The sequence below is a fragment of the Corvus moneduloides genome, chromosome 4 (assembly GCF_009650955.1).
Source record: "Corvus moneduloides isolate bCorMon1 chromosome 4, bCorMon1.pri, whole genome shotgun sequence".
NCBI lineage: Eukaryota > Metazoa > Chordata > Aves > Passeriformes > Corvidae > Corvus > Corvus moneduloides.
In genome coordinates, this window is record NC_045479.1 from 18122995 (window position 1) to 18146776 (window position 23782).

At 42.1% G+C, this 23782-nt stretch overlaps 1 protein-coding gene across 3 annotated transcripts in view; it reads left to right on the forward strand.

The window, feature by feature from the left end:
* TMTC1 (transmembrane O-mannosyltransferase targeting cadherins 1) overlaps positions 1 to 23782 on the forward strand; it is a 139166-nt gene that overhangs the window by 62102 nt on the left and 53282 nt on the right. For all 3 annotated transcript variants that reach the window (XM_032105560.1, XM_032105561.1, XM_032105559.1), the window contains exons 8-9: positions 3147 to 3336; positions 15447 to 15568. In XM_032105560.1, the coding sequence (XP_031961451.1) occupies positions 3147 to 3336; positions 15447 to 15568 (312 nt within the window). The remainder of the gene's footprint in view (positions 1 to 3146; positions 3337 to 15446; positions 15569 to 23782) is intronic.

Here is a 23782-nt window from a genome sequence, read left to right on the forward strand (position 1 = left end):
AAAGCAGCACTGGATTGTCAGTAACTATTATTAGCATCCCGTTATTTTTTCCTAGAACCTAGAATAGCGATAGTTTATAGTGCTTTGTTTTATACAGCCATCCATCGTGTTCAAGGACAGCTTACCAATGCTGAAAGCATATCCAAACTTTTACTTGACTCAGAGCCTGCTCAAGGCTTTCTTGCAGCTTGCAAATGCCTCCAAAAGTCAGGCAGTGCCTTCATGGATCTTGGTACCGTGCCTGCTAATGGGACATGCACATTCAGTGAGGGTGCTTGGGAGATCACCCAGGAGATGAGGTCAAGGGTTCTCCAGTGGGGTGTCTGCAGAGGTCAACCAATTAACTGTACACTTACAGTGGTAATGACTGTCACAGGCTGTAAAATATTTCACTGCTGTTGGAACAGGGTATTTAAAGACTAATTACTGCCATAGTGGAATGGAGCGATTGTCCATCTCCTTTGGGACCCACCTCTGGCAGCAAGTTGCACATGGCTCCCAAGGAAGACTGAAGCCTCACAAGCACTTGGAAATAGGCACATGTTTACAAACCATTCCTGATCAGTGAGTGTCCTGCAGTTGTCTTCCCATCTTCAACAGGAGCTTGTCCTACCTTTCCAGCAGAAGTGCATTAACTCACACTGATCTGGCTACTCCAAATACCTCTACTTAAGTTATTAAGCTGACTCAATTTGTTATGGCAGCAGACTGTGTTCATTTATTCTGTGCTGTGTAGGGACATATCAGCTCCTGCCTTATCAGTGAAGATACAGAAAAGCAACTAGTTTGTCCTTAGCTGCAATGCTGCAGTTTGCCAAGATCCCAAATGTCATCTTGTTCCTTCCTACCCAACAGCCTGAGTAAACAGGGGGAGGGTTTTCTGGTGTGTGTTGTGGTTTGCATACAAACTTTCATGAATATTGTCATGCTTATTGAAAATATTAATATGCCAGGGCGTAAAAGGACACTCCCTCCAAAAACTGGGCTCTCCTAAAGGATCAAGGGCAAAACCAACTCAGTGCTTCTGGAAATCCTGTCTGATATACACAATTGTAGTAACATACCATATGCCATGACATTATTCAGATTCATCTAAATGGACGTGCTTTTGTTTTGACAATAAAGCTAGAAATGGATCTCAGTTTGGCTTTGAAGTAAGTAGCTGTAAATAAATGCTGGCAGCCTTTTCTGAGCTGATGTGTTGAGGCTGACGGAGAAGTCTGTTTTATTGTGGCTGAGCAGAGGTAGGTCAGGCCACACATAATGTCACGAGTGAGTGCCTTGGTGTGATTAAGTCCCACCAGAGTTTGTGTTGCTATGTTTCTCTGTAATGTGGGCCAGAAGAGATTGGGTTGGTGACTAGAAGATACATTTGTTTCTTTAGAAAGAGAGAACAATCAAAATTAAGAATCGTTTGAGCAAAATAAGGTTATGTTTTTGAGGGATGCTCTCTTAAATTGGAACTGGCTTTTTAATCACTGTCTCTGTTAAGAGAAGATGGATTTTGTCTCTTTCCCTTTTGTTTAGTACCTCAGGGTGGGGAAGGTGAGGAAAATGGGGGATATGGAAGAGAAGTGTACCAAATGGCTGAAAACCTTAAAAATGTGAGAATATTCCACTTTCCAGATTTGAGAACTTAGAAAGATATGTGGGAAAATGAGAATGAGCCTCTGTGACTGTTTACATTGAAACATTCCAGCTCAGTAAGCCTCCTTGTTTTGGGTCACTGTGCTGCTGGAGATGTTTGTTTTTTGGATGAGAAAAGAAACTGATATCCTAACTTTGTAGTTATTCAAGTATGTTTTCACAGAAATTTAGGGCCCAACACCCATCTGGGAACTTCCTGCCGGGAGTCACACTTAGCTTTGGTGTCTTACCATTCTGCCACAAATATAATGTTGTAAGGGGCTGCATTTTGACCACAAAGGGGTATGTTTCTAAGTGGCAAGTGAGACAGTCCTCTGTTTATATGGCTTGACATTTCTGCCGTCCTTTGTTACCATTTTAATAAACCTGCCAAGGTACCATGGCAACTGGGTGTGATAACAGCTGCCAAAGCAGGCTCAGATGGAAGAAATCCTATGCGGGATAGAATGTAATTTTTTCCTTTTTTTGAGTATTTGCCATTTTTGGTGCTGTGTTCAATGTGAATTTTTCCATTTGCAAGCCAAGGAGGGTTTTGTCTGTTTGAAGCCTGTCACAATTTTACTTGGTTGACTTCATGATTGCTGGAATAATCTGCAGTCTCTTGCACTTAAAAGTATTTCAACTTTAGATGCACTTTTTGGCAAATGCATGCCAAGAAGCAAAAGCCTGAGGCAGAGAGGGATGTTGGTTTGATTTGACTTTTTTCTTGTTTTCTTTAAGCCAGTTGCACACATGCTGTTCTTTTCCAGTCCTTTGAAAGCCCTGCATACTTCCCAGAGGGCAGCAGGCTCCCCAATTCCATTCCCCATTAATTTCCTCTCTATTGAGAATAACAATTATTGATGATTACAACAATTTGAAAGGCCCCCTATTTCCCCATCACTTGTGTGGCACATCTCATGCAATCTGGCCCCAGCCCTAATAAGCCGCGATGTGATCAGCTAAGAATCACCCCCTCCCTCCTTTCTTCTGTATTTTCTCCTTGTGCTTTGGTTTGCAAAGAGAAAAGAGAGAAGGGTCTGACTTTAATTGCTCCATGTTGTCCAGATAGAAGAAATCCTAAATTGTAAGTTAAACCCAGCTAGAGGGATATTTTGTATTGCAGCAGTGATGCAGTGAACTGTGAAAAAGTTCAATGTATATGTATGTACCTGCTTAGTTATTCATTTATTGTTTAAGCCAGCAGAAAGTCACTTCAAAAGTCTAACATTCAAATGGGAGTTGAAGTTCTGTAAGTTTTCCAAAGTCTGGTGCATAGAAACCATGTAAATATTACTGATCTTATGTTATTTCTTCAAATGACCTGTTGAAGTGCCCCTCACCTATGGTAGCATCTCTTTCTTGACAGAGAGGTGTGATGCTGCCTGTGTGTGCAGTGTTGTTGATCAGGTTTTTTTTGTTGTTTCCTCCTCCTGTGTAGTATGTGGTAAATGCCAGAGGAAAGTGTTCCCTGTGCTGGCAGTCATTCCATGTATTACATTACCTGTTCTCATTTGCAGGTTTTTAACTTATTCCTACCTTCTGGCCTTCAATGCGTGGCTCCTGCTGGCACCAATCACCCTGTGCTACGACTGGCAGGTCGGCAGCATTCCTTTGGTCGAGTCCATCTGGGATGTGAGGAACTTAGCCACGGTGTTCCTGGTGCTGGTGATGACATTACTCAGCCTACACTGCATTGCTGCATTCAAGGTAACCCCAAAAGCCGTGCAATACAACATAAAAAGAAAAGAAAATCTTTTGTCTCCTAATCTTCAGCTGAAATGGTTGGTAAGCGCATGTTTTCCTCTGGAAGGCACTGGAGTGAGGTGAAAAACCATACCAGTAATAACTAATGCAGGCAAGCTCAACTGCTGAAAATGTCTCTCTAGTTGAATGTCTCAGTGTCTAATTGGTCTGATTTGAGGGCAGAACTTGGCCCGGACTCCCACATTCAATTACTGTTAATGATCCCAACCCCACTGAAGTTGTTAAGCATCTCTGCCTCTCCCATAGTCATTAGGCTGTTTGTCACTTACTTCAAACAGGACTGGGAACTGTCATCTGCAGGGCTCTTTGAAAATAAAATCTATTCCTCTACTTGCACTTTTGCTATGCTTCTAAAACCTAAACGTTAGATACATCTTGATGAGAAGGTTTTTTTTGTCAGCAGAGTAATGGAATGTGGGAAATCGGAAATGATCTGGAAATTGTTCTTTGGCGTAAATAATACAGTTGGTAAGCCATACTTCCCAATTCAGCATTTCAGAGGTACCATTAATCATATTGCAGAAATCAAAGTGAGGTTGTGCAAGCCTTGTCGCAAGTCAGAGATGCACTTCCATGGAATGGGGCTTTTTTGTGGATCATAGGGAGTTACAGGCTGTTCCTCTTTCAGTTGTGTTGTGGAAGCTTCCTTAGGAGAGGTGTTGGTAGTCACTCTGGAAATAGTACAAAAGTTTCTCTTCCTTAAACGTATGTATCACTGAAAAGCATAGTTGAAGAGTGTCAGGTTTTTAATACCTGTGTTATGCTAAAATGTGCAGGTCATGTACATTTTCAGTCTACCCTGGCAGTCTTCCCTGTGCTCCTGATAAGAGACAGAAAATGAACCAAACAGTTTGAGACTGCGGAGTCATTAATTTAGATAATACATTGACAGATGCTGTATGGGAAATACGGGAAAACACCCTATTAGGTATTCACCAGTTCTACCTGCAGGTTGTATATCATCTCATATTCCTCCTGCTTCCATTACTCACAGCTAAGGATATTCAGAAGTGTTTGTATTAGACCTAATCCTGTTCTCAGGAAAGTTAATGATAAAATTCTCATTAGCCCAGTACTGAAGACTTCTGAAAAAATCTTATTCTGTGTTCTTTGAAGTTTTGTTTGCTTTTTATTTCTTCTCCTGCTGTCAGAATTTGAACTATGTGTTGGATTAATACTGTTAGTTTGCTTGAAAAAGATTTTACTTTATATTTTTATTTCTTCTTTTTCATAAAAAACAAAACAATTTACTCTGGATTTACGAATACCACTGTTTGGTTTGAAACTGCAAGTTGTAGGTTTTTTGTGAGAAATTCAGTTTTTGCTCTTGACCACTGTTAATGTTAAACAAAATGAATTTTACTCTTTGGGCATTTACTTACCAGGTGCTTTGAAATTTATCTTCAAGATTCCTTTGTGTTTATCCTTGAAACACCCCGAACACTGAATAAATTGGATCTGAAGTGACCTGCTTTTGTATCTAATCCAGTAAAACTAGAACCATCTTGACCAAGTGCTCTCATGGGCACTTGGATCCTCCAGCAAACCCACTGTGAACATGGAACTGGTGACAGTTCCTGGGGATCAGTTTGGACATGCTTCCCTCAGCCCTAGGTATAGAATCACAGAAGGGTTTGGTTGGAAGGGACCTTAAAGATCATCCAGTTCCAACCTCCCTGCCATGGGCAGGAACACCTTTCACTAAACCAGGTTGCTCAGAACCCCATCCAATCTGGCCTTGAACACTTTAAGGGATGGAGCATATGTATGTATGTCATTAGAGGTATAATTGGAAATATATTGCTTTTCAGGAAATTCTACATTTCTGAAGGTATTTTCTATTTTATTTTTAACAACTCACACAATCTCCAAATCGTGGTACTGCCATTCAGTGGTATCAAGATGATCATGTTGGGCTGAGCAGTATGAATTATCGAGGAAAGCAAACAGGAAGCAGTACTTTTCCTGGAAATACATTATGCCATTTGACTTCAAACAGTCCCTTTTATAACACGGAGAGGGAAGTTCAGGGCACATGGACTGCAGGCACAATTGGTTGCATTCGGTCCTAAGAAAGCATATTTCTAAATGCAACAGGAGTGGCTTTTTATAGGGCATTGCTCCCCCCAAGAAGGACCATCCTTCAGTCAAGTCCCAGCCAAGCTGTTTCTCTGTGTTTTACAGCTTAGAGGCAGCACGAGATGTATCAGTTGATTTCTCACATTTCATGAAGTGTAAGATGTTCTGCTTTCTTTTTGATGCAAGCACACAGAGCAGTCTTAGCAGCCATTTTTCTCTCCTTTTTCGTTGCAAGGTCTAACCTGGAAGAGACAGCTTGCAATTTACTAAGGGATGATTGTAGAGTGAACAAGCATGCAGTGTCTGTGCCTTTCTCTTTAGAGTGTAGGTGTGCAGGGGTAAGAGAGAACAAAACCTTATATTCCTTCTCAGTGGCACCATTGCTTTCCTTTCTGCAGCATGGAGAATGGAAATGCTAGGAATTGTTTTGGCAGCAGTGAAGACATTGGTCCAGTGAACATTGAACTGATTTTCAGTGGCGAGGGGTGATGTGTGTGCATCTGCAGCACAAACTCACAGGAGACTCACAGAATATTTTGTGTGGACTGTAATTAGAGAATGCATGGATTGGATTTCTGCCTTTGTTGTCGTTGAATTTTAAGCAGGGCTAATTTGTTGACGTTTGTGATTAGGGTAATAACTCTGTTGGGCATGTATGTGTGGTGCTGATAAAGGACATCTAAGGCACAAAGCTTTCTTGTTTCATTTTGTGGACGTTGTTATACCTCAGGAAGAGAAGAAACACTGGAAGATTTCTACCCATGGGTGCTTTCCTTGGAACACGTCTGTTACTAGATGGGGATTTAATGCTGAAAACTGCTGAAAGCAGCTCTCCAGTTTGTTTGGAGTGAGAAGCCTCCCTTCTCATCCTGCTCGGGCACCTTCACTGTTGTCCTCCTCTTTACTTAATGAGGAGGTCATTGGAGAAGTTGCTTTGTTAATTCCCTATGTATAACTTCCATTCCCTGGGTTGTTTCTTCTGCGTAGTGCGAATCCCTGTTGCTTGTCAGCTGGAGAGCTCCCTGTGAACAGCTTCCCAAGTAAGACTTGTTTCTCTGCATAGTGCTGAGGTGCACAGCTACCCTTGTGTCTTGCTGTAGCCATCCCTATCTATCACATGTCACAATTAATGCCTGTTTTCAGGAGGTTTGAGAGGAGTAAAGAAAAGGCAAGCTCCTTGTTGCATCTCCCACTCAGTAGGAAAAGGACCTTGCTGCTGTCTCTGGCCAAGATTTTTCCACAGTAACTAATGCAACAAAGTTGCAGTCCATTAAACAGCTCTCTGAAACATTTTGGGACTTGATTTTTCACCATTCGGATGCCCAGCATGCTCTGGAAATTAGCCTCTCTGGAGCTGTTTTGGCCAAGGCACCAGGAGTCACTGGCATGTCTCAGAATCCTCCGGTTCTGCTCAACTCTTTGCAGTGAACATCCTCCCACAGGCAGTGTGCTGGGGATGTGACAAAGGCTGGGGGTGCTATTGAAAATGCCTGCATTCCAGTGAAATTTTAATAGCTGGGAAAAGAGGATGGCATTTATTTATTGTTCATTTTCAAAGACAGCCTTGGCTACAAGGAATGGATGTAGTGTGACTTCCTGGTGGATTACAGAGGTACCAGGAAATGGATGAGGTATTCTCTCACTGGGAATTCTCATTCTTCATCAAGCATTCCAGTCACAAGGTAAGAAAAATAATCTGGTGCTTCAGATGCCCACTGGGGTAACCAAGGGCCCATGGCGCTGCCTTTCTTTGCTGGAAGATATGGGGAGCACCTGGCGGACTGGAGGGAGGACAATTCTTGGCATTATCATCAGGACGACTGTTATTTCTTTGACATGTCATAATAATTCAATGAGCATGAAAGGAAGACCCTTCAGATGTTTGAAGCGCCGCTCTGCATGGCATTTTTAGGTCGCTGCTTAATTAAAATGCAGCGCGATTAAAATGCAGCTTGTCCTGTAGTTGTAGCTGCGAATGTATGCGTACAGAGCACATGATGGATAGCATTCCACTCTCTCTGTGGTACCTGATATATGGAGGGCTGATAGAGGGAAAACTTGTGTGTGTTGTGGGCTAATTCAGCCGGGTGATCTGGGAAACTAACTTGAAACAGTGGTTTTTGCGGCTGGCCAGGCTGGGGGAGTGCATTGCAGCTCATACTGATGGCCCTCACTCATTTGTACTCGTGACCAGCACTGTGGATTTGCCTAATGGTGGTTCACACCTACACTGGTCCTACTTGCTCAGCAGGAGCACATAATGATGTGTCCCAGTTTGCCCATGTCCGAGGAGGGAATGCTACGAACAGTTCACATCGATTAAAAAAATACATCTAGTGTGCTCTAGGAGATAATTTTATTAAAGAATGTGCTTGGCTGTTCTGTGTGATGTGGCTACATTCTGTGTGTGATGGCTTTCAGGTTATATTCACTGCATGTGACTGACATATGTATTATCCTGATCTTTCATATGCTACAGTTGGTGGTTTTTTATTTCAGATCTAATTTTAAAGGTGATGCTGCTTCTTTAAATTTCCCTGCACGGTGCTTCTTAGCCAAGACAAGGCATTTTATACCATATTGTGATGGCTTTAATTCGTGCTGTAATTGGCATCATATTGCCATTTATCTGGTGGATTATATGTATGGATATCATCTGAGCATATTCTTCAGCAACTTTCAGACTAAATTTCTTAGCTGACAACGTTCAATACCATCCAGGAGAGGAATGCATTTGCATCTTCTCTTTGTGTGCATGTTTCTGTTGTTTTTGCTAGCACTCACTCTGTGTATTCTGTCATGCTATTTACTTTACCCTGCACTCCTGAGACCTTTGCCTCATTTCCCAGGTTTGGCATTTCATTAATAAATCACAGCTTATGGACCTTTCTGGGGAACAATTGCCTTTTATAATATTCTACAGTAGTACCAGCATAGTTAGGAAGTATGCCTAGCAAAATTTATATTCCACAACACTTCCAGAACAATACCTGCTTCAAAGGCACAGCAAGGTGAATAAGGCTATTTATTGATGGAGTCTATCTGACAAGCTGGAAACCACAGTCATTTCCATAAAAGGTCCATTTAAAATAAATCCTGCTTTCATTTTCCTGAGGGCCACTTGAATTCCTTCCACATAGAGAGAAGGTCAGGACTGTTGTTCTTAATCCTTAGCAGTGAGTTTTTTCTATGCTGCTTCTGTTGTTAATATTTGCTGCAGGGAGAGAGTAATAAGCCAGAAAGACTCTGTTTAGTGAAATCTGAAGGAAGGGGGGGAGCCCCTTGCAGGCACCCCGAGTTTGCCGGCCGCGTTTCTGCTCTGTCAAGTGCTGCAACCGTATCAGCTGCGTGCGGGTCCCTGGCGGGGCTGGAAGGAGCAGGGAAGCCTTCCCAGGGAGCTCACTGTGCCAGCTGACAGACTCAAGCTAAGGGAAAAGCTGCCTTAGTCTGTATGTGACTGCTGTTCTGGATTTAAAAAGCAAACACAAGAATTGTCAAAGTACCTTTTGCATCAGATTTTCTTTTGCTTGGTTTAAAATAACAGGTTTGGAGCGTGGTACTCTGAGTAAATATAACCAGAGCTGAAGTAGTTCTGATTTGGCTCACCATGAATATATTCAGCATCTCACCAAATGGGCTCTTACTGCCTGCAGCGTGGTGTAGGTAATTATCATGGGGGTAGGTAGTTCTGCCATTTTCAGCATATTAACGTTGAATTACTCTTTTTATTCTGCAATTTTCTTCTTCTGATTTGAGTTAGTATTTCAAAGCTTACTCAGAGCTGAAAGGTTTTGAAATGGCACAGTTGTAGGGGTGAGCAGGAGAGTGTAGGTGAAATGAGGAGCAAGAAATTTACAGCTGGGGGAGGGTAATAATTGTTCATCATGGCTTCTTGGCCTTAGTTAAATATTGTGATGCCAAGCTATTGTGGGGGTTTTGTTTTTTGTTAGGCTCCTCTTGTTCCGTGTTACCTTCTCAAGAGCAAACTCACCATGAACCGAGTTGCTTTTCCAAAGATCATGCTTTCATGTACTGCAAATGTATGCACTGAATTTTACCTGTTTTGTTTTGTTTTCCCCACCTAGTCAAGCAGCCTGCAGTCGCAGAATGAAAGGGAAGAGGGAAAAGCAGCCACAAGGTCAAAAGGATTGTCCTAATTCCTGGAGCAATTTGTTGATTTTCCTATTTCCTTTTGGAATGTTCCACTTCTCTTTCAAAGATTTGCGTGCTCCTGCTCACATTGGCTTGTCAAGTGGAATTAGAGGTTGCAGAGATTAAGGATTGGGAAAATGAGCTTATATCTTAAGGGAACTTTAGAAAGCTGGGTGAGAAAGACCATAAACACACAGCTGAATGGATGGATAGCTGACTTCTACAGGGAAAAAGAAAGTAGTAGATATCAAAATTTTACTTTAGGATACTAATATAAAAAGTGAAATATTATAGGATATATTTCTGTGCCCTATTATGGGAATGGAAAAGGACTACTTTCTGCTTTTATTCCATAATTAAAAGCCTGATTTCCAGAGCTGTTGAGCATCCACAGTTCTCATGCATGTAAAGCTTTTAGGCATTTTCAGCATTTCTGAAAAACGTGCTGTTTTACCTGGTGGCACAGACCAGGACTTTATTCCCTCTGGAAACAGAGAGGGAATTATCTTATTAGGGTGGTGTGAGATGTGTGCCAAGGATTTCTCTTCAGATAACCCTGGGTTAGGAAGCCAGTGCTCCTTTCAAGGGTTTTGATTTCACATTCTGACTGGTGTATGTTTGCCTGTGCACCAGTTCCTGAATAGGTGCTGCTGCTGGTGAACTGGAAAGTAATTTCTGTTGTTGCCAAATACTTGGAATAGTATCAGTGTGTCGGGTAGTAAATAAGCAGTCAGCAGTGGTTATCAAAATAGCATTAGAAATCCATGACTATTCCTATCAAAACTAGATGATCACCAAGAAAAATTTAGTTATTTTAGGAAATGAGCAAGTTACTAAGCCTGGCATTCAAGTAGCTGGTGCTACCGAAGATGCTGATTTTTAATTTTTTTTTTTTTTAATGAGATGAAAAAATAAAACTCCTAATGAAGTATAGTGATTACAGAATTTGTGGCTCTTTTTCTAGGAGCCGGCTGATTAAGACAGGTGTCTGAGCCAGTTTTGAAGTGGGGAAGTTACCTTTTGCTTACCAAATGCTTGAGTTTTTTGGACCATCTGTTAGCACCCGTGTTAGCACCCGACTTTTGGCATCATTTTCTTGGAAGCAGTTGCACAGGCAGCAGAGTGAAATAACCACAGCTCCGCAGTGCCCTCCTGTTTGGTCACGGTAGATAAAGATGTGTGTGTCCCATCCAGATTTCTGTGGTGACCTAAAGGAGACCATGCTGATGGTACATGGAGCACGATACAGCTCTGCCACGGCCCATCTGTGCATGCACCAGTGAGGTGGGACTTGGGAACACCCTTAGTGCTTCCGTGAGCTTTACAACCACTGAGATTTTTTTTCTTTGAAGGAATCAGTCCCTAGGGTTAATTCCTGATTAGCTTAATGCTTTCTTTTTATCACCTTATGCATGAATGGAGAGTGAATTTGACATGCTTCTACACCATCCCTTTTATCTTGATTGCTGCATATGTGGAAAGTGCAAGAGTGGATGTTTGCAGAGGCTGACCTCTTGCCAGGTGAGATGCTGCCAGTGCTTTGATGCAGGCTGGTGAGGAGTCACATTGCTGAGCTACTTGTGGCTTCATGAGAGAGTGGTACAGCAGGAATAGATGGAGTAGGGTTGTGTGCAGTCTTCACTAAGGGTTTGTACAAATGGATCTTAGGAATATACTGAAGTGTCATCCTCTGTGTTCTGCAGAGAGTCATGCAGCTTCTCTCAGTCTCTTTGTCTCTTTTGATGGATAATGCACTTAAATCCTAGGCCTGCAAGTGTTTGGAAATGTGTAATAGCAATCATTGCTTTTATACAGCCATGCACTACCAACTTTTCTGGATGCAGCTTTTCTGCACATGCAGTCAGGTGTTCCAAGCATAGCATCTCACTGGCTGCAATGGGCCATCCAGAGCTCACTGTCAGAGAGTTTGATGCCTTTGCTAGGAAGGAGGTCTTTCCTCCATGGAGCTGTAAATGGTAGAGAGGTGACACTTCCCTCATTCTCAAAATAAATTGTTAGAGGAGGGAATTAAACCCATTTGATTGTCACCTTCCCATCAAACAGACAAGCACGTATAAACACCTTTGGAAACATCCAGAGGTAGAACAGAATGGAATTATCTTGAATTTGTTTGCCCAGCTGCTGTCTTCCCTGAGGTGCAGCTTAGTCCAGCCAGGAGGAGTGCTGTCCTCACAGCTCTGCTTTCCAACGCCTCGGCCCTTGGAGGTGCCAGGCGATGTGAGCATCAGTCCTGTCAGCACAGTGTGGGCTTCATGGATCTGGCACCTCAGACCATGCTTTCTCAAGGGGAAAAATAAGGAGTTTGTGCTGGGTTTGTGCAAGTCCATAGTTATGACAGATATGCTGAAGTAATCTGTGCACCTCCTCCACTCACACTTTGAGGGCTCTGCCTTGTTGAAGACTTGTGCTTTAGTGGTAGTCAGCAAATACTTATTTATGGCTCAGGAATATGGCTTATATTTAACACGGAAAGACCTCTTTCAGTTGGAAATTCTAGAGTTTCTTCCTTTCCCCTCAAAGTGCCAAGGAAGCAATTTTTGAGGGTTATTGCTGTATTGATCATGTTTGACCTTGGAGTGATTCTTTGATATTTTGTTTGAGACAGTGGGACACTTTTTGTATTGCCCCTGGGAGGAATAGTTTTCTTAGGTTCTTTGATAAGTCTATGAAAAGTAAGTTAAAAAGTTTTTTCTTTTAATTGTTTTTTGGTTTGGTTTGTTGTTTTATTGATGGGGTTTTTTTGTTACAACATAATGAAGGGCTCATGTGAATTTGAAAATTCCCTCCCGCCAAGCTATTTACTATAATAAATGCTATTTTGATTTGAAATCAGCTTGTCTTTGACAAGAGAAATCATTCTAAGGTTAATTCAAACATGTTTGTTGTTTCTCCCCCAGCAGAGACTTCTGTGACAGAAAGACAAGCTTTGTATTTCCAAAAGAAAGCACTGTCTTTAAGAGGAAAGGAATTGTCTCTCTGGAAAAAGAATGTAGTGATCTATAATTTCTAGTCCTAGATATTTTATTTTAAGGAGAAAGGAAGACAAACAAAATTGCCTATTACTCTCTAAAAGCTTTTACTACTGCTCTGGGCACCTGGAAGATGCTGATTCTGACACCCTTAGCTCAGCTATCTGAAGTGGGATCATATGACCGAAGTGGCTAAACCAAATAAATGGCCCTAATATTTCTTTTATTTCTTTGCCTGGAAGATGTAGCAGGCTACGTATAGGTTGGGTTTGTTTTATTTAGAAAAACACGTGGAGGGAATTTCCTATGGCTTGTGTTGAAGGGAAGATCCAGCTGCCCACTGTTCCTGCAGCCCTACGACTGGCTCACAGGCACGACTGTGCATAGCACAAAACCAGCTGAAGCCTGGCCTTTAGGGGCCAGCTCTCCCCAAAAGCCTCTGCCTTCATGGAATGCTTTAAAAAGGGCACTGCCGGGTACTTTTTTTTCAGATATAAGGAGCACCATGGAGGGTTCTGCTGCTCCGTGAGGTTGGTTTGTGCCTGCTGGACTCCTGTCTCTGAGCCCTGCCCAAGGGACTCAGCTGGCAGCCCTCAATGGCACTAGCATGGAGTTGTGACTTGTTCTGGGGAGAAAAAGGGCATGCAGAATCATTTGATCCTTCAGCTGAGCTAATTCCCACATTTTCCTCTTTCCCATTCGATGTACAAGTTTTATTTGTCTTTCTCTAGCATTCAGTTTCCTTTGCTTATCTGCAGTGCTGCAGCCTTGAATAACACCGTGTCCTTCCTGGAGATGTTTAACTAGAGGTTGTTTCCCCAATTATTGATTTAATGATCGACAACTGGAGAAATATTTAATAGCTGGTTTGTTTGAGAGCAAGTGCCTATCTTGGGGACAGAGAACATTTTATGTGCCAGCAGTGCGCTCCCTTTGGGCCAACATACCTTCTTGTGCCTCCAGGTCTTTAGTGTCAAAGCCCTAGGGTAGAGTGGTGGCAGAAGATGGGCACCAAAATTAGGTCAGACAAGGTGGGAAAGGAGAGTCAAATCGCAAGAGAAAAATGGAGTATATTTCCAGCTCTGGGTGGGGAGGGAAGTTGAAGTCAAGCTAGAACTGGTAATTTTAATTCAGAGTTGAGAAGAAATTTTTAATCCTTTTTTTTTCCTATTCAATTTTCTGTTGTAATTACCAGGCACCTCTGCTCATCATCTTTATGGATTGATGTCTCCTTCAGCTCTGAGAATAATGTACTTTAGATGCTGTTGTGACTATATGTAGGCACTAGTAACTGTGAATCCAGGATACAGAGAAAGTGGATGATAGAAGCACCATAGATAACTGTGGTGCTATTTAAAACATATATTAATAAAGAAATCTGGAGACGTGAATTCTACTCCTCTCTCTGCCTCATGATTCCTCTTTGAGCCAGGAGAAATCAGTGCACTTTTTTGTCATCCTGTGGTTCAGCTCCTCTAAAGTGACATCAGAGCCTCCTGACTTGTACCCTTGCTTTTGGTACCCATAGAAAATGCTTGTTGTCTTTCCCATAGAATAGGATGAAAATATTTTAGTAGGAGGACTTCTGAATTTCAGCCACTGTCTAGACCAGGGCTAACTGCTGTTGCAGTATGCAGCTGTGCAAAAGCAAGACAGCTTGTACTGCTTGGCCCCGCATCGTTGATTGGGCTCCATTTCTCTACTCAAAAATCTTGTTCAACGTTTCTAAATGTAGCTCCCTCCGGCAAAGAGAATTCAATTTGCTCTCCAAAACTGAGAAATTGCCCACAACAATTAGAAAGTGTTTCAACCATTAAGTGATGCTGGTTGCATCTGTTTCTAAGCATGACAAAGCTTCTCACGATGTCTGCAGCCAGTGAGGAGCAGTATCTGGGGCGGGAAAGCACAGCTGTCTGTCTGGGTGATTGAACACACCTAAAGCTACATTTCTATCCTGGTGTCATTCTTTGAGAAGCAAGAGCTGATTTACTCTCTTGGGGTGGAGTGAAACCTGAAACTCAGCTTGCTCAGGCCACTTGGGTCTGTCCACGGCAGGATGAGTGGCCACTGCTGGTCACAGCATCCCCAGACGCCTGTGTTGGCGCCACGGATCACAGTTGGTTTGAATTGCACGTGGTAATTCCATTTCTCCTCAAAGAGCAAGCTGACATTAAAGTGAGTGCAAGTGAAGGACATTAACTGAGCTCAAGTGAAAATCATTAATTTCAGCATACAGCATGTCTCAAATTTCTGACTTTGTATGAATATGGAGACCTTGTGTGCCAAAGTATCATTTCAAGTGTAGATATTTTCCCTGAAAGGGATAAAATGACTGCATTAATGTGTCACTTGGGGCTAGTTTTCTTTACACAAAATATGACTGATTGAACAGTTTTTTCTCTGTTACAAACATTTAGGGCTGAACACAGCAGTCTGTGTGTATGTGATATGCATTTGTGTATTTACATACAGTCACACAGTCGTAGACATGCTAATGTATACATTCACACTACTCTATACTTATATATTACCAACATGAGTTATAGCTTAGGTGATAGCTGTGCCATGCATATGGTAGAGCTGACCTTGGAAAAGATTCCAAGGGTAATAATAGACACAGTGGGTAGTGTTTGTGCACTTTCTGGCTATATTAGATGCACCAGCATAAATATCAAAGATTAGTGTCTTGCAAAAATTTCTTTTAAATGCAAAAACATACCAAATGTTGATCTGAGTTGCTTTTTTTAAGACCCTCAAAGGAAAGGGGAAAGTTAGAGGTGAATTAAGTTGGATTTTTTTAGTTGATACTTGTTTAATTTTGTATTATTACAGAAACTGGAACACAAAGAAGTTTTGGTTGGCTTGTTGTTCCTGGTTTTCCCATTCATCCCAGCCAGCAACCTCTTCTTCAGGGTGGGATTTGTGGTGGCAGAGCGAGTCCTTTACATGCCGAGGTAACTATTGCAATTGAATTTTTTTGCTAATGAGACCACCATCTCCTTTTCTGAAAGCAGGCATGATTGCTTCTTCCCTTTTAAGTACTTCAAACATTATATTGCTAGTCAGTGTGTTCTCTGCCTGGGAGTTTTGGTGTTATAGCATGAGAGATTTTATAGTCAGCTGAGAGCAGATTGCTTGGCAGGAGCAAAGCTACTCAAAATCCTTACTTTTTTTTTAAACACAGATTTTTTGGTGTGCTTGACACAGCTCAATACAGAGGTGAGGTGTTGTTTCCTGAGGATTGTCCTCCAAGACTCTTTCTTGGTAGCAGTACCAAATTCAATTCCTCAATGATTTTATCTTAAGGATAGCAGCTAGGAAGTTAGCCTGTCATGATTTTATTGGGTTCTTGTTCAGCTTTCCCACTCCATTAGGTGGTCAGTGAACACAAAGGAGACTTTTGCTGTCTCGAGAGGCTCCTGGCTTCAGTTGTGGAATATGTGGATGGGCTCCTGCCTGTGAACTACTGATTGCATGCACATCTAAGAGTGGAGATTTGCAGTTGTTGAGCAGGAGGAGGAAAATGCAGTCACTTCTCCATCCCTCAGCCAATGCCCTGAAATTCCCCTCAGCTTCCAGCCTCTAACAATTGTCACTTCAGTAGTCTGGGTGCTTCCCATTGCATTTAGGCACGGACAACTTTGAGGCGTTACTTGTGACATCTCCACAGTATCCAGAGCAGAGGCTGCACTGGCAGTCAGAGGCCATTCATACAAGATGCACCAGAGCATTGCCCATTTCAGGGAAACACAGGCTGCTTGAGGCTGGAAAGGACCTTGGGAGGTGATCTGGTCCAAATTCCCTGTGCAAGCAGAGCCAGTTGCCTGGGGCTAGGTACAAACAGCTTTTGAATATGTCCAAAGAGGGAGATTCCACAGCATCTCTGGGAAACTTATGCCAGTGCAGTTTTTTCCATGCATGAGCATAAGTGGATGCTGCATCTTGGATGCTACAAGTCAGAAATCCCAATTCTACCCTTAGGTGCAGAGGGCCAGCCTTGATTTTATCTAATAGGACCTGCTGAGCTGCTGACAAAGCAGAAGTCCTCAGTTTCACCCTGAGTTAGTTTGTGACAACTGAAACAGAAGTTTTTTTCCACAAAACATTTAGACTGTATTCTTCAGAAACTGGGCAAATATCCTAAGAAAAATGCTTACAGATAGTATTTTGAAAAGCTGTACATATTCTGATTGGCATGGGTGTAAGCACTGTCACAAAAAGGCTGCTCACTGGTGTAAACCTCAGGCTGTGGAGGAGCTATTGCATGTGTCACAAGGCTCTTATGCAGTTAGGCTGTATCCCTGTGCCTCTGTATACCAACAAGCTTTTTAGGTCAAATTCTGCTGACTTTATTCACATCACTAGCCCTGCCTTTCTTTGATGAGGTTGTACCTGAAAGCATAGCGAGTGGAAGTTGTCTCTCAGAGTTATTTTGCAAATGATACCCTCAACTAATGGATCCTGCATCATTTCAAATTAACTTGGAAATCAGATTGCTTTAAATTCATGTAACAGAAAATGAGGAAACACATGAAAGAGCAAAACTATTAAGGAAACAGTCAGCTGAACGCAGGGCTGTGTTGGGTGGTTGCATTTCTGAATCTCAAAAGAACAACTGCCGAAAATACTTCAGCTGTCAGCAGTTCCTCGTTCTCCTCCAGATGAGACTGCTGATATAATGAGAGGAGGGGCAATGAAGAAGAAAAAAGGGTATGTTTGCACAGAGAAAATTAATCAGCGTTAACATGTGTGCATATAGTTTGTATAATGCTTTTCATCTCCCTGAGGGCTTTGCAAATATATGACCTACGAAGTAGGTAATTGATAGTTGCTACTTTTTTTTTTTCTTTCAGTTAGAAAGACTGAGGCAGAAGGATTAAATGATTACTCTGGAGTAAGTCTGTGTCAGAGTCCCTGGATCTGATACTTTGCTCAATCACTTCTGTCCTGCTTTGTGACATTTAGTTTTTGCTCTTAGCCCAGGCTGGCAGGTAGCTGGCATGAAAAGGGAAGGCAAGCCCTGGCAGTGCATGGGAAAGGTGAGCACTTTCATGCCGAATCATCTGGAGAGAGCTGAGCATCTCTTGCATCCTCTAGGTCCAAAATTGCAGGGGTGGTGAGGGGAACTTTGGCAAACATTCATGATGATGGCAGCCCAGAAATAATGTGATTTTGTTTTGTTTTGTTCTTTCCCTTGGGAGGGAAAAGGCAGTTTAGTAACGATGGCTTTAGGAAGCACTCGTGTTCTTTATTTAGAACAGCCTTTAGCAGTTTTCTCATGTTACATCTTGAAAAGGGGCTTTCCTATCCTTCACTGTTCCAGCTCTAAAACTCAGTTAGCAAGTCAGAGGTTGCTGTGCAGATTTATTTAGACAAAAGTCCTCAAAGTGGTGGAGAGGATTCAGTGATCTATGTTTTTGGGCTTATGCTGGAAGGCACTTTTCTATCTCTGTTTCAAGCAATAGCCTTTTATTGGTATTTATGCATGTGACACGTGCATATTTATGGATGGGACAGTGGTGTATGTGTGTCACAGCCTGAAGTCCTAATTCAGTGTTGCTCAGTAGGTACCTAGGGAAAATGTCAAGCATTTTCTTTTCAATAGAAGTTAAGTAAGGACCCAAGGATTTATGTAAAAGGTATTAAAAATAGAAAGAAGAAAGAAATAAGCCTTTTGCTCAATGTCTAATTATATGGCTGGGCCTTGCCTTCTGGGGATTGATGGGTATTTGGAACAATTTCTCTTCTGTCTGCAGCCCTGCCTCGGGGGAGAAGCATACAAACTATGTCAAAATGGTGGAATATTTTCTTTAATTGTGTTCAGCTAAACAGAAATATTTGGAGAAAATATTTCTTGTATTTATTTTTCATTTGAAGGTTACAAGAACTTACTTGTTTAAATTAGGAATTTTTAATAATGTATTACTTCAGCTTGAAAAATTTCATTGGAAAACAATTTATTGTCTTTTAACTTGTAATTTTTTTGTTAGTTTGGGGGTTTTTTGGGTTTTTTTGCTCTTTTTTTCCTGTCCATAAGAGGGGAAACCTTGTTTTCAGGAGGTCAAATGGTGTGAAATACTTACCTAGGGAGTGCTGGATAGGATACAGCTCTCTAGGCCAGTTTTTCAAAGTGGCATCACTTAAATAGCTGAATCAGTGAAAGGCTTAAATTACAGTTTTTTCCCCTCTTCAAAGTGTTGATGCTAACACTGCTCAGAACCCCACAGACAGTGTAATTGTTTGAAAATGCAGAACGGCTGAGTGCAGGCAGTTGTTCTGAGTTGTGAGCAATTTGTCTGTGCTTACACAGGAGCAGCAGCTCTTCCTCTGTGTAGCCCTTCACCGTGCAGAAACAGGAGCAGCAGTGCCAACTCTGGGGCTGTCCAGGAGCTCCCTGCCCTACTGACACTGCAGCAGAGCTGGGGCTCCCCTCACCTCATTGGACCAGACCTTTCCTACCAGAGCAATTTCAGTGTTTTCCTCATCTTTCACTGCTACCTTGGTAGCCCTGGCTCCTGGCTGAGCTGCCGTGTTGTAGCTGGACAGCTTAAGCTGTTTTCACAGCCTCATATGAACCTACAAATCTACCAAAACATCGCTCCGTGGGTTCTTTCCAATTTGCTGAGAGCAATAGGCAATCCTGTGGTACCTGCCCCATTTTTATGGCAACTCATTCGTGGTGGAGATTGCAGTGAGTGGGTTGCAGGATGGATACTTACTCTTTCCCAGAACAGGCAATTACAGGTTGCTGTCGGGATTTTTTCTCCAGCTCCTCACTATATCAAGAGTTGATGTTGCAGCCCTAATTGACGATACTAGGAGAGAAGATCACTGCTATATACAGGATGGCATTTGCTTCACCATCTATCTTAAAATCTGCAAGAAAGCCAGCATCCAGAAAAAAGCACACTTCTATTTTTCAAGAAATTAACACATCATGGTAAAGTTTTCCTCATGCAAAGCAGGGACCATATGAATTTTTGCCTTTGCATAGAGCATGTTTTTAATTCTTTGTGCTAATGCATTTGTTCCAACTAGTGTAATCCCAAACATTATTAACTTTTGTAATTGGAGGGGGAAGAAAAGAACCTGGCAGGTGGTGGAATCATCTGTAACTTTTGTGAACCTGATAATTTCTGAGCAGAAGTGCCTATTGCTTAGAAGGCAGCCACTTGAGGACAGGACTTACTGGGTGCTTCTCTTTTCTGGGAGTGTGTTATGTACTCCATGTTACCTTCATTTTCTTAAAGAGCAGTTGTGCAATGGGGTTTCAGTTTCCTATGCCACTCCTTTCTTCATCGTTATTTGAAGCTACAAGTTCACCGGGAGCTGAATTTCTGTTTTCCTTTCAGAATTCTTTCAGTATGAGATCAGATCCTGTAAAGGATCACCTGATTTACAGAAGAAGCTTCTCTTTTCATGTGGAGTCAAACACTGACCCAGCGAAGTCAGCAGTGAAAGTCCTGTTGGCTCCGTGGAGCTGGTTTATCTTCTCCCCGATCTCAATTCAACAACACAATTAAGCATTTTGCCAGTTTTCAAGTTGAGTCCACAAGTCATTTGGGCTTTGTATGTGGAATCCAAATTACACCTGTTCCATTTACTCGAAACAGACATGATTTCATTGCGTATTCTGTTGCTGCCGTTCTCGCGGGGGCCATGGGGCTGCCAAAGTTCAAATGAACTGAACTGGATTATATTCCCTGTAATTCAGGTGCAGACCTGAGGGCACTGGGAGAGAAATGGGAGAGCATTATGTGATGGCAATAGGCCAGACCCCAGCCCCAGCTGAGTCCCTCTTTGCTGTGAGGGATGCCTGTCCCTGCTGCAGGGTATCAGTTTGAGCAGCAGTCTGCAAAAATGGCTCATGGCTGGAGGCGAGGTGGTTGGGACTTCTGCTGAGGTAAGTGACCCCAGTTCTGCTTCCCCACCTGCGAAGTAGGGATAATAACTCCACTCTGCCCTTCAGAAGGGGGCAGAGAGAGTTCTCATTAATGAATAAGGAATAACTCCTTGTAGGAAGGCTAAATGCTGTGAGCAGCTACCTTATAGATGCATATCCAAACTTAAGCTCCTACCTTTGGAGGCTTGCCCTGTCCTATTAAACACTTCAAGGAGAAATCGAAGCAGCCATCTTCTGTTAATGCAGGCAAAAAATGCTGAGATGCCAGTGCCATATATTTTGATAGAAGGCAGTAAAGACGTAGGAATAAAAACTGAAATGATTCTGCAAAGCTGAAGAAGATGAGCTCATGGCGTGTTTGGTCTAGACTGCAGTATAGTGTTATTTTAACTAAATTTAAAACATGCTTTTGAGAAATGTGTTTTGGGCATGTACAGGAAAAAGCTAAAATTTTGTGGAGTTATGGGCATTAATGTCTATACTGGAAAGATTTCTGGTTTTGTTGTGATAGATTAACCTAAGGGAAAACCTTCAAATGCATTTATTCTGCTCTTGAAAATGAGAGATAGGTAAAGATATTGGTTTTAAAAATAATAAGTTAACGTCATCTCGTGGAAGTAATCTACTTGGTCATGTTGATTAAAAGCAGAATTCTTATTTACAAGGTAATACATTGGCCTTAAGAAGATGCCTTGTGAAATTTAATAGGTAATAGTCTTACGTGGAGTTTTTGGAGATTTGTGATGGAACTGAATGGGAAATTATTTCATACTACAGAATTCCAGGTGTTATGACAGTATTTAAATTGAAACTGTAGCATACAGACCCATCCCTACTGAAGTATATAAGATCTAGGGAAATTTCTGTGGAATCCCAATGGAATTATAACGGATTTTTCATTTATAAAATGTTTTCTTTCCGTAATTCATACAGTAATCAAAAACCTGAAAGGTTTCTGTGTTACCTGTAAATATTTCAGATAGAAATCTGTTGGATGTGAAATCTTGGACTCAAAGACTCTAATGAAAGGGGTTTGTTTATCACATGGCTTTTTGGAAGGAGGGGGAAATGTGTCCAAATGTTGAACAGCCATTCAAGGGTTAGTGAAATAATTCATTTCTAGTCTGTATTTTCTCTCTAATAACGAAAAGTTCCTGCATTTTCTCTTAATTACATCACGTTCTGCCTAGAGGATCACATTGCTAGTGGAGGTAAATCATTTTGATTACTTAGCTGATCATGTCTAAGTATCTTTAATACAGGCCTACATAGCTTTTAATTTAGAGCCAGTGACAAAGTCTTAGCACTAACTCAGAAGGTACCTTTCCAAGTTAGATATATTCTTCCAGTGTTTATAGTTTGCTATGTCTTTGTGTTAACCTGCAGACTTTATTCTAGGAAAAGCCTGCTTAATTCCAGTGCAAATTTGACATTTTTTGCAGCAGACTCAGTAGCAGGTTAAGTTCTTGGTTGTCACACTGATACTTCTGAGCTGTCAGGATTGTCCTTTTCCAGTGGGATTTCTTTTGTATGTTAAGTATTGTATCTTGATGGTCTTCCTGAAGTCTTTTAAAACCTCTAGTAATCAAGACAAAGTATATAAATTCCATATCATCCTTACTAAGAGACAGGGAGTTTAAACAACACTTTTGCCATTGTCCTGAAACTCAGTACCAGTGAATGGTGCTGGCTGATTCTGTGGGACAGAGACACATCCCACATCCTCCTTGCCTTGGGACATTTATTCCCAAACATGACTGTTACAACAGGTTTTTCCCTTGTGGTACCATCTGGTTGAGAAAGTTTTGGTACAACATCTTCCTATGAAAAATACCAAGTTTTAGTTAACCCAAAACTTTTTGCCAAGGTGTGCTGACTGTAGTTGAACTTTAGACAAAAAGGTTAGAAACAAAAGACTTCTCCAAGCCAAGATGACGTTTACAGTCAAAAGGAGATGGACAACAGAAAGGACAGTTGGGAAGAGCAGCCAGAACTGCTCCTTTAGAAGGAGACGCTCATCTGGGAGTTGGGACATTAAGGTTTATCTGCCCCACACTAGCATCTTTTCAGGATAATTAGTGCTGATTTATACCCTGCTGGAGCACTCGTTGGTGGCAGTTTGATCTGGACCTGATCTAGGCCCATGCTTACACTTTTGTTAAATTACCTAGCCTGTAACTTGCTGAATTTAGGCTATCCTTGTACCAGCTGCGAGGCAAAGTCTCAATCCAGCAGTAAACTTGGCAGTGCAAGGTAAACTTCTCAAAATTTCTGGAAAAGCTGGGCCGGTGCAGTGTGGTTATTCCAGATCAGCACATGGGCTTTCACGGCTGGGGAATTTTGGGGACTCTAAACTCTTCATGTGCACCCACTGCACCCCCAGGTCTGAGCCTGACCTGGCACAGTGGTTTCAATCCAGGTGATCCAGTTTGCAGGAAGTGCCCCAGCTTCTGAGTTTCTGGCTCTTTTGGGCGACTGAAGAAAGGGGTTTATTTTGGTCGAAGGTTGGGCTTGATCTTGAAGGTCTTTTCCAACCTAAATGTTTCTATGGTTTTATGACCCAAGTGCAACCTAGCATGCACATACAAATATACTCTATTTCCAGATGGAAACATTCTTTTTCAAAGGCCAGATTTCATTCTGGCCCAAACAGCTCCAGCCTTGAAAAACTTGACATTTTTCAAAAAACAGCATCTTTGCTACTCTGCCAGCACAGCTCATCACTGGAGCTGCATGTCTGAGAGTGCTTTTTGGGGCAGAAAGAACCACCCTGGCTATGCTTTTTTTTTGCCAGCGCTCCTTTCCACATCTACTGCTGTAGTGAGGCAGGAGCAGCCCACAGGGCATGCCGAGCGTGCTTTTTGCAATCAATTACTCTCCATTAGAGAAGCTGAGCAGAGCCGATGAGTTTAACAGGGATGAACTGCCTTTTCCCCTGCAGCAGCAGCCCTGCCTGCAAGCTGCATTTCAGCTGCTTTGGCTTTTCCTCTAAGTGCCTTTCCTCTGCTCAGGCTGCAGAGCTGGAGTAGCTAGGACTAGGAGCATGTAAAGCGTGTCTTGCCACGTAATATATGTGTGGTACTGAGGCTAAGAAGCTTGTGGGGAACTGTAAAACAGCGGGAATCCAAATGTTTGTGTTCAGCATTTAGACCTGGCAGCAGTCTTTCTGAAGGGCTGTGCTTGCTGCTCTCTGAAGGGCAGCAGCAGAGCATGCATTTAGTCATGAACACAAGGGTTAAACTGGCTTCAGAGCGGCGTGAAAGCG